Source organism: Nannobrachium achirus (assembly GCF_963921795.1).
Source record: "Nannobrachium achirus genome assembly, chromosome: 21".
In the NCBI taxonomy this organism is placed as follows: Eukaryota; Metazoa; Chordata; class Actinopteri; order Myctophiformes; family Myctophidae; genus Nannobrachium; species Nannobrachium achirus.
In genome coordinates this window covers 8,834,385-8,849,906 of record NC_137828.1, presented here as the reverse complement: position 1 = coordinate 8,849,906, position 15,522 = coordinate 8,834,385, and the positions used below count along the sequence as shown (strand labels likewise).

The following is a 15,522-nucleotide window of genomic DNA, read 5'->3' as shown; positions in this document are numbered from 1 at the left end:
TTTCTTTTTCAGCGCGCGTTTGAGAGGTTCCTTTTTTTAGATTGGTGTTGTTTAGTTTGGTGCTGAGGACCGACTCTCTTTCAAAAGGTATAAAGAACCAGAGGGGAAAAAGAGAGCTCAGGAAGACCTCACATTATAACATGCACTGTATGGCCTGTACAGTATGTAGCTTTCATTGTCAGATACATACTGCGTTGACTCAGAGAGTAAGTGGTATATTTGTGTTGGTTGTAACGTTGTGAGATGTTTAATATGTGGTGATTGTCCAGCACTTTCACACCAATGATTATGTCATGAATATGAGTGAGTTTACAACCTCAACAAATAATGGATTGATGTTTGTTGTGTGCAACCGAAAATAGGATTCATTTTACCTTTATAAGCCATTGTAATCATTTTCATGTGCGCCACTAATTTGAGGATGGTAAACTCTACAAGTGTGACACATTTCATTCTTGCGTACATGCACACCGGTTCGCTGAGATACTTATATTTCGTGATCATTGCGCTGTTGTACGTCACCATTGTATTTACCAACACGACGCTCATCGGGGTTGTCTGTGTGAAGAGAAGCTTACATGAACCCATGTATATATTTCTCTGCAGCTTGCTTGTAAATGAGGTGTATGGCAGCGCAGGGTTATTCCCATTGCTTATGGCTCAGATTGTGTCAGACCCACACACACTGTTTCAACTTTCAAGGCCACTGTGTTTCCTACAGGTCTACTGTTTGTATACTTACGGGAATGTGGAGTTCTGTAACCTGGCTGTCATGTCATATGACAGATACATCGCGATCTGTAGTCCTTTGCAATATCACTCGCTCATGACAACCAGCAGGGTTGTCAACATTGGACTGTCAGAATCCAGGAGATTTATTTTTGGGGGGTGCGCGGAACTCCCCAACTGGGGTCTGGGGGGGTCCTCTCCCAAAAACGTATTAATAGATATATTTTCCTGTGTTCTGTTGAATTTTGTGCATGTTTGATACATTTAATTACTTAAGTGAATATCTATATGATCTTGCCCCCACCCCTAAAGAGGGTCCTCTCACAGAATATTTTTAACATACTAGATTTAATCTCCTGTGTTCTGGTGAATTTTGTGCATGTTTGATACTTTTATCAGGCTTGCTTTACTAGCATGGGTACAATTTCACCCTTAAAATGCCAAATGTTGGTGCACAGATTTGATGACTGAAGCAAAATAATGATTTCTCATCTTTAAGTCATTACTTAAGTGAATATCTGTATGATCTTTCTTGCATGCATTGCCCCCACCCCTAAAACGGGGGGTCTGGGGGTCCTCCCCCAGAAAAAAATTAACATAGAAGATGTCATTTCCTGTGTTCTGGTGAATTTTGGGAGTTTGATACAAAATCCAGGAGAAATCCAGGAGATTTGCCAATCCAGGAGACTCCCAGGAGAGGGGTTCAAAATCCAGGAGACTCCTGGGAAATCCAGGAGAGTTGACAAGCCTGGACAACCGGTAAGGTGGCTGCGCTCATTGCTGTGGCGTGGGTTTACCCTTTGCTTAATTTTCTGATCACGCTGTTTCTGAGTATGCGTTTGTCACTCTGCGGAAATGTCATCAACAAACTGTACTGTCAGAACCACCATATAGTTAAACTGGCGTGTTCTCCCTCGGATACCAAAGCCAACAACATCTATGGACTCGTTGCTACCGTTTTCATCATCTGTATTCCTCTGACTCCGATTCTTTTTTCTTACGTTAAGATTCTTAAGATCTGTGTTCACGGCTCAAAGGAGACCAGGCAGAAAGCCATCGGTACGTGCAGCCCCCACCTCGCCTCCCTCGTGAACTTTTCCTTTGGCTGTTTCTTTGAAATAGTCCAAAGTAGATTTGACATGACGGATATACCCGCTGGTTTGCGTACTTTCTTGTCGTTGTATTTCCTAATCTGCCAGCCACTCAGGGTTGTCAACATTGGACGGTCAGAATCCAGGAGATTAATTTTTTGGGGGGTGCGCGGAACTCCCCTACCGGGGTCTGGGGGTCCTCTCCCCAAAACCTCTTAACAGATATATATATGTTCCTATGTTCTGTTGAATTTTGTGGATGTTTGATACTTTTATCAGGCTTGCTCTACTAGCACTGGTACAATTTCAGCCTTAAAATGCCAAATGTAGGTGAATAATAATGACTTCTCATCTTTAAGTCATTACACGTATATGATCTTTCTTGCATGCATTGCCCCCAACCCTAAAGCGGGGGGTCTGGGGGTCCTCCCCCCGAAAAAATGTGACATAGTAGATGTCATTTCCTGTGTTGTGGTGAATTTTGTGCATGTTTTATACGCATGTATTGATGACTGAACCAAAGGACATCTTTAATGATGACTTCAAATTTTTAAGTCAATATGTGTCTGATCTTTCTTGCATTCATTGCCCCACCCCTAAAGCGGGGGGTCTGGGGGTCCTCCCCCAGAAAAAAATGTACATAGTAGATGTAATTTTCTGTGTTCTGGGAGTTTGATACCAAATCCAGGAGAAATCCAGGAGATTTGCCAATCCAGGAGACTCCCAGGAGAGGGGTTCAAAATCCAGGAGACTCCTGGGAAATCCAGGAGAGTTGACAAGCCTGGCCACTGTTGAATCCTATACTGTACGGACTGAGAATGCCCAAAATCCGATTCGTATTGTGGCATTTCCTGCAATGTAGGCGTCTTAGGAATGTCTCTTAAAGCAGGGGTTTTCAAAGTGGGTTGACGGGGCACCCTGGGGTGCCGCGGCGGCAGTCCAGGGGCGCCGCGAGATCATTTTGATAATATTTGGAATTTATTTGGACACTTGAAAAAAGATTTAGTATAATTTTAAACCTGAAGTACACAATTATTTTCAGTCAGTTTTAACCAAAATGGCTATTATCTCACCGTTTTTCTTGCAACATAATCACTAAAATATCGTCACTGTCGGGCAGAAACCTTGTATCTCCAAGTTTCAAATGTGTACGTCTTTTGGTAAAGCAAAGCCCTGCTTCATCATACAATACCGTTGCACAAAACTAGTGAAAACAGCCGATCTACAAGCACACAACGCCTCGCGATGCGTTGTGTGCTTGTAGATCTGTTTTCACTAGTTTAGAACATTTTTTAGATGATAAATACAAAACGAATGTTTTTTTTATACAAGGTTTCCACCCGACAACGACGATATGCTATAAATATAAGGTGCTGGGAGTGAAAATTATAATGTAGGGGTGCCTCGGATTAAAAAAATATTTATGGGGTGCCCTGAGACAAAGAAGTTTGGGAACCCCTGTCTTAAAGTACTATTTACTGACTTCCAAGACTAGACTTGTTTGACAGCACTGTCATCAGTCTATGTTGGAGTCGTGTTAATGTGTATTTTCAGACATTTAAACTCTTAAATTGTTGATATTTTGTAAGCTTTACCTTTCACTATGTACTTGGTCTGCTCTTTATTACCGCTACACCAAACCTATTTGCAGAAAATAGCAGATCTAGAGAGCTTGTAGATCTGCTATTTTTGGCTAAAGTTCTCCTCGGAATATGGATGTGAGGGTTCAAGTTGTTAATTTAAAAGAATGATCCTATCACACCAGTGTTGTCAGATGTACGATAATTATCGTATTTGTACGATAATTTGACCCTCTGTACGATGTACGATCAATAATTCCAAAAATGCCCAAATGTACGATAATTTCGGCATATCACCATTTCACTATTTTCCCTGGCTGCTGATCTGGGATCTGGTTTGGCTTCTCAAATAAGCCAGGAAATCATTCAATCTGACCCTAGATCTGTACTTGGAGCCATTAAAAACTCTTTCCAGACCAGTTTCAGGCTTTTATTTGTGTAAGCTCCAGGAAGTTGCCTGCCTCCACGCAGCATATCTGATGCGTTTTTGTCACGCAGGAGTCTCAAACAAGGTCGTTTCTTACACTAAAGACGCATTTTTTGGTGAAATTACGTTTTTACGCGATCGATTTCTCTTTTTTGGCTGTGTACAATAGTTTCATGTCAAATACGATAATTCTGAGCCTCCGGTACGATAATTCAACATTTCCCATCTGGCAACACTGTATCACACAAGGATTTGGCGGCCCCCCTGTAGTAACTCTGAGGACCCCCTGTTGAAGACCCCTGGAGTAGAGATTAAAATAGTTTAACCCATGAGATGAATTCTTCCCCAAGGCCAAATCTCCCTACAGCGTTACAACAAACTGTGTAGTCTTGTAACTGGACATGTGAAGAAGGTTAAGAAGCCTTATAGTCGGGGATCCACATGCCCAAACGCTCAAGGAATAGGGTTGAACCTGTGATGTTCTGCAGCACTTTTTATTTCTGTTTTATCTATTAGTTTGGTCATTAAGGTCCACAGAATGAGAGGCCTGCTCTGCAGGAAACATCGCGAAAAAAAGTTATGGCCATTTGTATATACACTGTCTCATTGACTCCACTACACAGGAAACAAATATATTAAAAATAAGAAATATTCTGTTTTAAGTAGCATGTGAGGGGTCAAACTGGGGGGTTTTCATGATTCTGAATTCATTGCAAGCATTTGTTTTGCACAAAAACATTCCTTGGGCTAGAAAACGAACCAACAAAAGTGTGAAAAGTGATGACTCATCACTGTGATGACTGTGAAAAGTGATGACTCATCGCTTTTCACCCTTTTGTTCGTCTGTTTTCTAGACCAAGTAATGTTTTTTTGTGCAAAACAAATGCTTGCAATGGATTCAGAATCACGAAAAACCCTCCAATTTGACCCCTCACATGCTACTTAAAGCTATACTGTGTAAGATGCTCAACTAGTGGTCAGTAGCCTTATAGCAAACCGCGGTCGCGTTCGCGTCTTTCGCCCGTTTTTCGTACCTTCACACCCCCGCGTCTGCCTCCACAACGCCGAGAGCTATCTTTAGAGGGGTCCCTGGTTCCTGTGCGTTCAGGCATTCCGGAGAAACGGACTACTTCACCCTGCCTGGTAGGCGAGATTACCTTTTGAGTAAAGAGACACACGGGCGACTACAAATATGGCGACCCCACTTCAAGATGCGCTGTGATTGGCCGGTAGTGTACCATGTGTGCATGATCGGCGATGTGATTGGGCAACGTATACACAACGTATACAGATGATGCAGATTACGTCATTTTGGCGCGAAATCCGGTCCACGGCCAGGATCATAGAAAACATATAAAGAGAAGGCTTCAGAAGCTGAAAATAACGGAGTGGGTGTTCTAAAACTTTAGCGATTTAACAGTTAGGACAATTTTAAGATTTGTTTTATAAAAAAAGTTACATGGTACAACTTTAAAGCAGAATTTTTCTTTTTTATAATATATTTCCTTTCCTGTGTAGTGGAGTCAATGGGACAGTGCATATACAAATGGCCATAACTTTTTTTCGCGATGTTTCCGGCAGAGCAGGCCTCTCATTCTGTGGACCTTAATGACCAAACTAATAGATAAAACAGAAATAAAAAGTGCGGCAGAACATCACAGGTCCTCTCCCATTTGAGGGACTGGATCCCCGGCTATTAGTGTCATTTTTATTTCAATGTGTAAATGAGTGTATACGTTTATCTCTATAATGACTAGTGCTGTTATTTGACTCAGGGACGTGCTGGGCCCCTGATTCAGCCTGGGAAAAAGAGTTGGAGAGGCCCTCATTGCGCCCTATAGAGAGAGATATCTCTCTATAGTGCTGCTGCTACTCAAAGATTTGCCATTTCAGATCATGACAAGTGATAAGCCAGTGGGCCAATTACATGAGTTAAATTTTGTCGTTGTTGGGTGGAAACCTTGTATGTCCAAAACCGTTTGTTTTGTATTTATCATTTTAAAAAATGATTTAAACTAGTGAAAACAGCCGATCTACAAGCACACAACGCCTCGCGGTGCGAGGCGTTGTGTGCTTGTAGATCTGCTCTTTTCACTACTTTTGTGTGACGGCCTTGTATGGTGAAGCAGGGCTTTGCTTTGTGAAGAAATTTACAAATTTGAAACTTGGAGATACAAGGTTTCTGCCCGACAGTGACGATGTACTTTGTTGACCGCCCAGCCCCCAAAATGGAACGAAGGCCGACATTTTATTTTTAATGTTTTCCTAATGGCCGGCCTGGACCGGCCGGGAATGAACCGGCCGTTCAGGAGTTGTCCCGCTTTTCCCAATGGCCAGCAAGTCCCTCCCTGAACAAACAGCTGACCTGCTTATTCGTATAAGACATTTGTATCTTTCTCTATATTGTATCTATGACTAATAAAACGGTAGAATTGGAACCATACTCTGTGGTCAATAAGCCACATAATATGACGAAGCATAAACATATTGCATAATTGTATAACATTCAATTTTTATGGATTTAGTGGATATGCCCATATACACTGCAAACAATGCCCTGATCTAATTAAGAAAAAAGAGAGAAAATAAATCTATCCTAAATTGTCTCATATCAAGCAAATAAATCTGCCAATGGGGTAAGCATTTTTTTTCTTGCTTAAAACTCGCAACAAATTCCTTCAGATGAGAACTGAGAGGACCAAAAATAAGACTAATATGCTACAAACAAGGATTTCTTTACTTTCTTGAAAATCAGCTTTTGCAGAGTATATGATCATATACGGATGACATCAGGGATCTCCATATATGGGCATGAATGGGGCAAGGACAAACAGCTACAGAGATCTCCATAAGTGGGCGTAAAGTGGGACACAGACAGACTGGTACAATGGATACAACGGACAACAGCGTAACCGGAAAGGGGCTTGCATGCAGCATTCCCAACTTGCATCATTCCTAACTTGCATAGAGTAGCGGAGTCCTGACGTCACTCGTTAACCCCCTGGTTCCCGGAATTCATTTCTCTATGGAGAATAACATTGGATCATCTTAAAGCTATACTGTGTAAGTTGCTAAACTAGTGGTCAGTAGCGGTATTGCTTTTTTCGGCCATTTTTCGCCCGGAGTCGTCACGGACCACCGCCGCGGACCACCGGAGCGGCGCCGCAAACCACGGCGACCGATACGAATCCGTGGGGGGGCGTGGAGGGGTAGAACGTAATTTTCTGGCCAGGATTTGGGGATTAAGAGGTTAAGAATCCTTCACCATGGTAAACACTGTAGCTGAGCGAGGCTACTTCCTGAAGACACGGCAGATACGCTGTGATTGGCCAGTAGTGTATCATGTGTGTATGATCCGCGATGTGATTGGCCAACGTATACACAATGTATACAGATGATGCAGATGACGTTATTTTTTCTGCGAAAACCGGACCCTGGCCAGGATCATAGAAAACACATAAAGAGAAGGCTTTAGAAACTGAAAATAACGGAGTGGGTGTTCTAAAACTTTAGCGATTTAACAGTTAGGACAATTTTAAGATTTGTTTTATAAAAAAAGTTACATGGTATAACTTTAAAATCGTCTCATATAAGAATCGTGGTCCAAAAATAAACAAACTGTCTCTGCGGTATATTGTTGGAGAAGTGGCTCTGTATCGTTTATGATAGTCAGTCACTCATATTTGATGCAGTCTGTTTCTGGCAATAATGGAACTAATTCGGCGGCAGTAACATTAGCATTTTATCGCCATCAGTTGATTCCAGGGATGGGACAATATGAAAATGTCATATCACGATTATTGTGACAAAAAAAAATCGCGATTTACGATATCGCGATAATCAAAATTCATTATCCTGAGGTGGAACATTTTCCAAAAAATAGCCGATCTACAAGCTATTTTTTGGCAAAGACATTTGATAGAGATTGAAAAAAGGCTATCAAGTATGTATATTATAAGTACCTTTTACCAATTTTGAGGGTTTAAGTGGTACCGGATATGCAGCTCAGCGAATAAAAGGTGCATTGATCCCAGTGCATGATGGAGGACGATATCACGATAAATTCAATCTCCACGATACGATTATCGTGAGTGTTTTTTATCGTCCCATCCCTAGTTGATTCTTCATATGGACATATGGAGTCAAACCGCGAGATCATTTGTTTAAAGAATAAAAATCAAACCTCGGTTCGAAGTGAAGCGGTGAATCTTAGTATAGAATTGTCTGGAGAGCCAAATTGTCATGTGAAGCTTGACCAATGCTCAATTCTTTATTTTGGACTGGATAGGCATGGGACAGGCACATATATGGACATGGGACACACATTTTGTTTTTGAAACTGATATTCTGGACGTACGGGACAGATAAAACCTGTTCATGATATGACCATATATGGACATGAGGTGACAGACATTTTGTTTTTGATAAAACCTGTTCATTCTGGACTGAAATGACCATATATGGACATGGGACACACATTTTGTTTTTGAAAAAACCTGTTCATTCTGGACTGACATGACCATATATGGACGTGGGACACACAAAGCCACTCCTTGGAAGCGGCTTTCACCGCTTCAAAAATCTATGGGAATTCAGAATGGAAAAGAAAAAAAAAAGAAAACAGGACGGAGGTAGGATGTGTAAATGATGCCAGAACTATATGTAGGCACATGTTTACTAACCAACAACACAGACATCAGAACTATGTAGGCACATGTTTACTAACCATGCAAAAACACAGACATGGACTTTTGATATTCATGAGCTGTATGCCATAAGAATTAAACATTTTAATACAAAAAATGTTTGGAATAATTCACTGTAATGTAATGCAATGTATCTAGAACAGGGGTGCCCAAAAGGTAGATCGTGATCTACCAGTAGATCACCATGGGTGTGCAGGTAGACCACATGACATGCCTCTAAAAATATATAATTAAAATATAAAAAGAATATGTCAATATGACATCAAGAAGGGCCTGTCAGCTCCCTTCATGGCTTCTAAAGTAGTCAAACCTCCAATGCAATACTTTGTTCAAGAGTCAGTAGCATTACAAAGAACCCCAAAATCTACCACTTCCATACAGAATGGGATGAAGACATTTCCCCCAGTATTTCCCATTTATTTCCCCCTTACAGTAAGTGTGTTTGTCTAAAATGTAACGCCAGTGCTGCTATTCCAAAGCCCCCCTCAGGCCCTCAGCCAAAACATTTGGGATGGGTAGATCATGTTGAGCTAGTCATTTTAAATGTAGATCTCATGTCAAAAAAGTGTGGGCACCCCTGATCTAGAATATATGAAAGTTTCAAGAAAATGTACAGTCATCATGACCTGTAATCCACTAGCCTGAACTTACAGTACAACCAAAACATGGTCTCCTATACTGTAAGTTCAAACAGTAGTTCATAATATAACCTTATATGGTCATCATATGAACCTCATACAAAAAGGAAAGGGTAGATTTGATAGATATGAATTATGATACATAATTGTATGATTTGTGTATGAGGCTCATATGACCATATAAGGTTATATTATGAACTACTGTTTGAACTTACAGTATAGGAGACCATGTTTTGGTTGTACTGTAAGTTCAGGCTAGTGGATTACAGGTCATGTGGTTACCCTGACTACGAGATCATGTTTTGGTTATACTGCATCTCTGTCTTCTTGTTTTGATATGGGAACGAATCAATGAGTCCCACGATCTTACTGTCATATACTGTATTCTTTATATATACTGTATGTTAACTTCCATCTTGGGAAGAGAGAATTACCAAGCTGCCACTGGTAGGCTCACTGTTTGTCTTCCTTGTCTGCTCTCTCCAAAATACAACGATCTAAGATATAGTCCTTTGGCTCGTCTCTGTCTTATTTTGGTTATGGATTTAATCCATATCCATATTTATTTAAGTTATTAATTAAGTTTATTCCATCAGTAACAAAAACTAAAAGAAAAAGGAGTAACAGACCATTTAGACAAGTGTTCCTCAAAGTGGGGTCGAGGTAGCCTGGGGCCAGCCAATATACTAATGCAGCTAACTAACTGCAGAATAGATCCCCTCCTTGTTTTAACATGGGTGGGGATGTCTAGCTGAGCTAGGCTAGGGTCCAGGGACTCTGTGGGTTCCTTTTGGGAGGTCTAAATTAATCCTAAATTTAAGTATGTAACTCTGACAGTATACAAATCTGACAGTATACAAATGAAACCAAATGGACCCTTACGGGTCCATTTGGTTTCATTTGTATACTGACAGAGTTAAGGGGAGACATTTACATTTTAAAAGTTTTAGAACCACTGATTTAGACCAAAATGCAGGTTTAAATGGATTCTGCAATGAATCTCTGTATCAACAATTCAACTGGATTTTTTTATAAGGCTCCCTCATTGTATCACAATATATACGATATCTCTGAAAAGGCTTATCGTGGAGACATCCCACTGAGCATTTTGAGGTTTATTAGTTGCCTAATAGTGGTGTTTTTATCTTCTACACCACGCGTTGAAAATCAGTGTTGTAAAGGTCTAGATTTGCAATTTTTTGCTAGTTGTTTAGTCGGCTATATTTACACGGGTTGCTACACTAGACCACTATTAGTCGGATACAAAAAGTCTACATTTCGCCGTTAGCGGCCGTCGAAAGTAGTGAAAAGTAGGGCGACCGTGAGATTCGATCCAGCGTTCTCTGGCTCTCAAGTTGGCGACGCTATCCATTCGGCCATCAAGGCAGATATGATAACATGGACTTTCTGGCCGTATTAAAAGGTGACATTGCCCACCTGTGTTCATTTTAGGGTAGTGCGCATTGTTGAGGAAACTAAATGTATTGGGCGCCTAATAAGCCTATAGCGATTACAATTATTTTGTTTAATCAATACGTATTGAATGATGTGGCGGGGCGGCGCCGCGGCTGTGTTTGACTGTGTGTGTTGCTGTCAGAAATGTAATTCAGAGTAGCATGCTGTCTGGACGTTTCCACTTTACAGTGAGTGTAGTCACTCAGAGTGACTACACACAATCACGGTAATTAATTAACACTCTACCGGCTTACCGCGCCTTAGTACCAAGGAGAACTTTTACATGGTCTAAAGATAGTCGTTGAAATGCTGTATTTAAAACGACTACACCCAGACCGTCCAGACGTATACCTTATAGTGATGAATGGCTATTAAAATAATTTTACACCAATATTTGGCTATCAGTTCTGCAACGTGCAGTTGTTTTTTAAATAAATATTTATTAAAACAGGGATTAACTTCAATTGTCTAAATTCTGTCTAAATATAAACGTAGATACGCCGACTATACTTAGTTGGCTAAATCTCGGCTAGATCTAAACTATACTTAATAATGATCAACGGATATTATAATTATGTTAGTCCAATATTAGGAGATCAGTTAAGCACCTTACTGTTGTTTTTTTAATAAATAGTTATCGAATTATGGAATAAATTGCAAAGTATATTTTCGGTGTGAATATAACCGGATTCTAGCTGGTTGAAATGATGGCTAAAGGAGGCGTGTTCCCTCCTCCGCGTCATCAGTGCCCACACCCTAGGTGGGGTTGGCAAAAGGGCCTTTCTGTGTGGAGTTTGCATGTTCTCCCCGTGTCTCCTAGGGTTGATACCCTCACAAAAACATGCAGTAATCCTGGTCTCTATAAAGCCTCCCCCTGGCCAGCCGGGGCGCCTGATGGAGGGGAGTGGAACTGGTTGGAATAACGTGTTCCTTCCACGCGCTACGTCCAACCGGGGAAGCTCCCCCTGTCAGGTGATAAGAAGCGGCCTGCTCACTCCTCATGCATTGAAGGAAGCATGAGCTCAGTTCGGGGCCCTCCCCAGGTTGGCAGAGGGAGAGTAGAGCCCAGGATCACAGCTTAGGCAATTGGCACCGGGTGAAAAAATGGGTTACAAAAATCGTGGGATAAAAAAAAAAAAGAAAAAAAAAAAAAAAGAAATGATGGCTAAAAAATAACTAGTCGTGTAATATCCGACTATTGCTCAGTGGGATTGTATCGTCTCAATGATATTTATCACCATATCACCCACCCCTATTTTAAAGGAGCTATAGTCAACTTTTTCTTGAAAAACGGAATGCTAAATTAAAAATAATGTTCGAAAATATTTTATACAAAAAATATGCTTCATATGTGTTTCTGTTCAAAAATGTCCACAAAAAGCATAAAATAATGATAAAATAACCATTTTGGCAATTGTCGGACCGACACTCCTTTCAATCCATATAAAAGAATAGACTAGGATGAAAACAAGGTGTCGGTCTGACAATTGCCAAAATTATTATTTTATCATTATTTTACGCTTTTTGTGGACATTTCTGAACAGAAACACATATAGTTCTTTCTCTGTCAAGTCTATTGATTTATGTGTTGAGTTGGGACTTCCTCTGTTAAGCAAACAAGCATGCCTGTCATGTCATGTCATGTCATGTCATGTTTATTGTCTCCGCCAGGCCGAAAGGCATGGCCAAGACTATGTTGTGCACGCTGCCCGTCTGTCTGTCCAACCGTCCTTCCGTCTGTGAACAGCTAATCTCTGGCTCCGTTGGCACGATGGCAGCGAAAAACGCAGTCTCCCCATGGTTACCAGACCCCCATTTTTTTCTCCCCCCACATGAGCCTGTTACAGCGCCACCAGGAGGCTGATTTGTGCAAAACTGAATTTCTCTGTCAACCAGTAAATCTATGTTTGGTGTAGCCTACTTAACATTGTTGCCTGTCATACTAGATTATCAAAGATTTTTTTGATCGAGTCTGATCGAGCCTGACAGTAGCCCCCCCACCAACCCCAGTAATAATGGTGGTATAAGAGCAGCAACAAAACTAGTATATCGTCATAGTCGGGTGGAAAACCCATATCTCAAAATGTGTACGTTCTTTCGCAAGGTAAGCTCTGCTTCATCAAACAAGGCCGTCGCACAAAAGTAGTGAAAACAGCAGATCTACAAGCAAACATTTCTTTTTGCTCTCAAGACGTGGTCTGACCACCTCTAGTCTCGCGTAGCCAGACAACTATTCCACAATCTCTGAATGCTATATAGAGTCTGGAACAGCAGCTCCCGAACGGCGAGTATCGAAAACAGGCATTAACGTTCAAAAATATATATTTTAAAATGTCATTTCTGCTAAGCAGCAAGCTAAACATGCTTATATGATTTTTATTTATATAATGATAAATATGTGTGATGTGAGACTGAAACGGAAGTGACGTGGGGGCTTCACTTCTGCTTCATCTCGCATTCATCGTTTCTATTTCCCTTTACCAGACTGTATGCCGGGAGCATTTGACCAAATCGCGGAGGCAACAGTCTGGCCACGCGAGACTAGACCACCTCTAAACGTATGCCTTAAGTTTTTTTTTAAGTCAAGGTTCATAATATCATGTCACCGCATTTCACCCTTCAATTAACTGTATGAACACGCACATGAAACCATGCGTTTGCCACGCAAACACTTATGCAACACATGCAACTTTGCGTTCAGTTCCACTTGCATAATACCAATGCGTTCAGTTCCACTTGCATAATACCAATGCGTTCAGTTCCACTTGCATAATACCAATGCGTTCAGTTCCACTTGCATAATACCAATGCGTTCAGTTCCACTTGCATAATACCAATGCGTTCAGTTCCACTTGCATAATACCAATGCGTTCAGTTCCACTTGCATAATACCAATGCGTTCAGTTCCACTTGCATAATACCAATTGCGCATAAGATGGTGCCCTTATCATGTTATTAAGGAATATGAGCTGGGATTAAGAGCTACATTTTAGTGCCCAGAGTCTCAGTCATAAATTGAGTCCATTCCTTTAGTCCTGGTTTAGCTCTTCCAGTTCCCTTTATTTGTCCAAGTTGTGCTTTGCTGACTCCTTGTGGTAGAAGTGTAATCCTTAAAGGACCTACACCATGAATTTTCACTTTTTCTATTTTAAAACCTTTTTTTGGTGTCCCACTGGCACCTTCTATCCTCACAAAGTCCTATTTCTGACAAGTGTGTCTTTCTCTGGTTTTGGGAAGACAGAGATGAGAAGCTCTCAGAACAGTGCTGTTCTGAGAATTGACGCGTGTGACGTCACACACGTTTCTGTTTAAAATAAAATAAAAACATTTTTTTTTTTTTTTTTTTTTTAATTTTTTTTTCAAAACATTTTTTTTTTCTTTGGAAAAACCCCACTAGATGCGCCACTGAGCAAACAGAGGCCGTTTTTGGTATTGCAGCTGTAGAGCCTCATTATAGTAGAGCTAGAACAAACAAAGGAATGGTCAGAGTGTTTGTTGAGGGTTAAAACCTGTCTAAGACTCAATTTTGAGCATATATTTATACAAAAAATATAGTTTTAAAAGCATGGTGTAGGCCCTTTAAGAAGGCAAACTGGGGAGACTGGTAAACCAACTCTACCAATGTATACAGATTACTCTTGCCAGAAGAGTAATGCCACACAAAGATTAACTTATTACTTTTTTCTTTAAAGACCCAATGAAAATGACTATTTTGGGTATTTTATTTGGAAGTTTCAGTTTGAAAAGGAAGCCTGTGTGTTTCTGAACCAATCCGAGGGGACCAGCCCTTCAGGCGATCGGATTTAAAATCTGAGTAATGGGAGTAATGGGAGCCAGCAATGGGAAACAAACAGGTGAATGTAATCAAAGGTTCATTTATATGCAAGCGGACCTGTCTATGTCATCACTTTTTGAATTTCTGTTCACAGGCAGTAATTAAGAATGGCCTATTTAGGGACCTTTGACATAAATATACACAAAAATTGTTCATTTTCTATTTTTTTGGCATCTAGTGTTAGGTATGGCCATATTATTTATCACTACAGATATGCTCTAAAAGTGTGAAAAACATGTTTTTGATTTCACCCTGTCTTTAAGCTTTGGAAATACAGTGTGTCATGACCTAATAGCAATCATCACTGCTGGCACAGATACCGTAGATTATTATGACTATTGAGAAAGACCTTGCACAGCATCTTGTACAACGATCAAACAGACAAGTTGCTACAACTTCTATTCTGCAATTCGAATATTTATTTTGTCTGTTATTTCCCTGTTGTTATATATAAGTTAATTATCATTACTTGCTGCTACAATATAATTGTACTCTTATGTACACAAGATATACTATAACAATAGCCAAAGAAAGCTTGAACCTTCAACCTCGAGAAGTCACACAAGATTAAACATGCATTCATGAACATGCACGCAAGCAAGCAGGCACATGTGCACACGCGCACAAACGTACAGTTACTCAGTTACGAAATGCATACCAGATCACAGTGACCTACACCAGCAGAAGGACCCTTTTCTCTCAGACATACAGTAGGGTAGGCATACCTGCAAACCATGGCCTCCACCCATAGAGCAGATATGAAGACTGAATTATCTCTCTTTCTCTCTCTCTCTGAGTCTCAGGCAGGTGTGTCTGTTCATATAGTAAAAGGGAGAGAGAGAGACAGAGAAATGTCAATATTTACATTCAGAAGGAGGTAATCATTGTGTGTTTAGTGGTTTCATAGGAGGGTGAGACATTTAATGTCACTCCTTCTGCAAGTCAGTATTATTATTACAGGACATGCATTGTACCTAGCCGCAAATTGCAATACTAGATTTTTTTTTATAATCGGATGAATCTAGGGTTGCAATACCTCCCATAGGCAGCCAATGCATCAA

General features: G+C 40.6%; 1 protein-coding gene across 1 annotated transcript; it reads left to right on the top strand.

The window, feature by feature from the left end:
* Nucleotides 1–421: 421 nt before the first annotated feature.
* Nucleotides 422–5,621, top strand: LOC308307237 (olfactory receptor 6E1-like; the record flags this gene model as incomplete). Its single annotated transcript, XM_080752410.1, has 3 exons — nt 422–841; nt 1,494–1,954; nt 5,603–5,621. 3 exons carry the CDS (start codon nt 422–424, stop codon nt 5,619–5,621), a joined length of 900 nt encoding a protein of 299 aa, XP_080608536.1.
* Between the last annotated feature and the right edge of the window lie 9,901 nt (nt 5,622–15,522).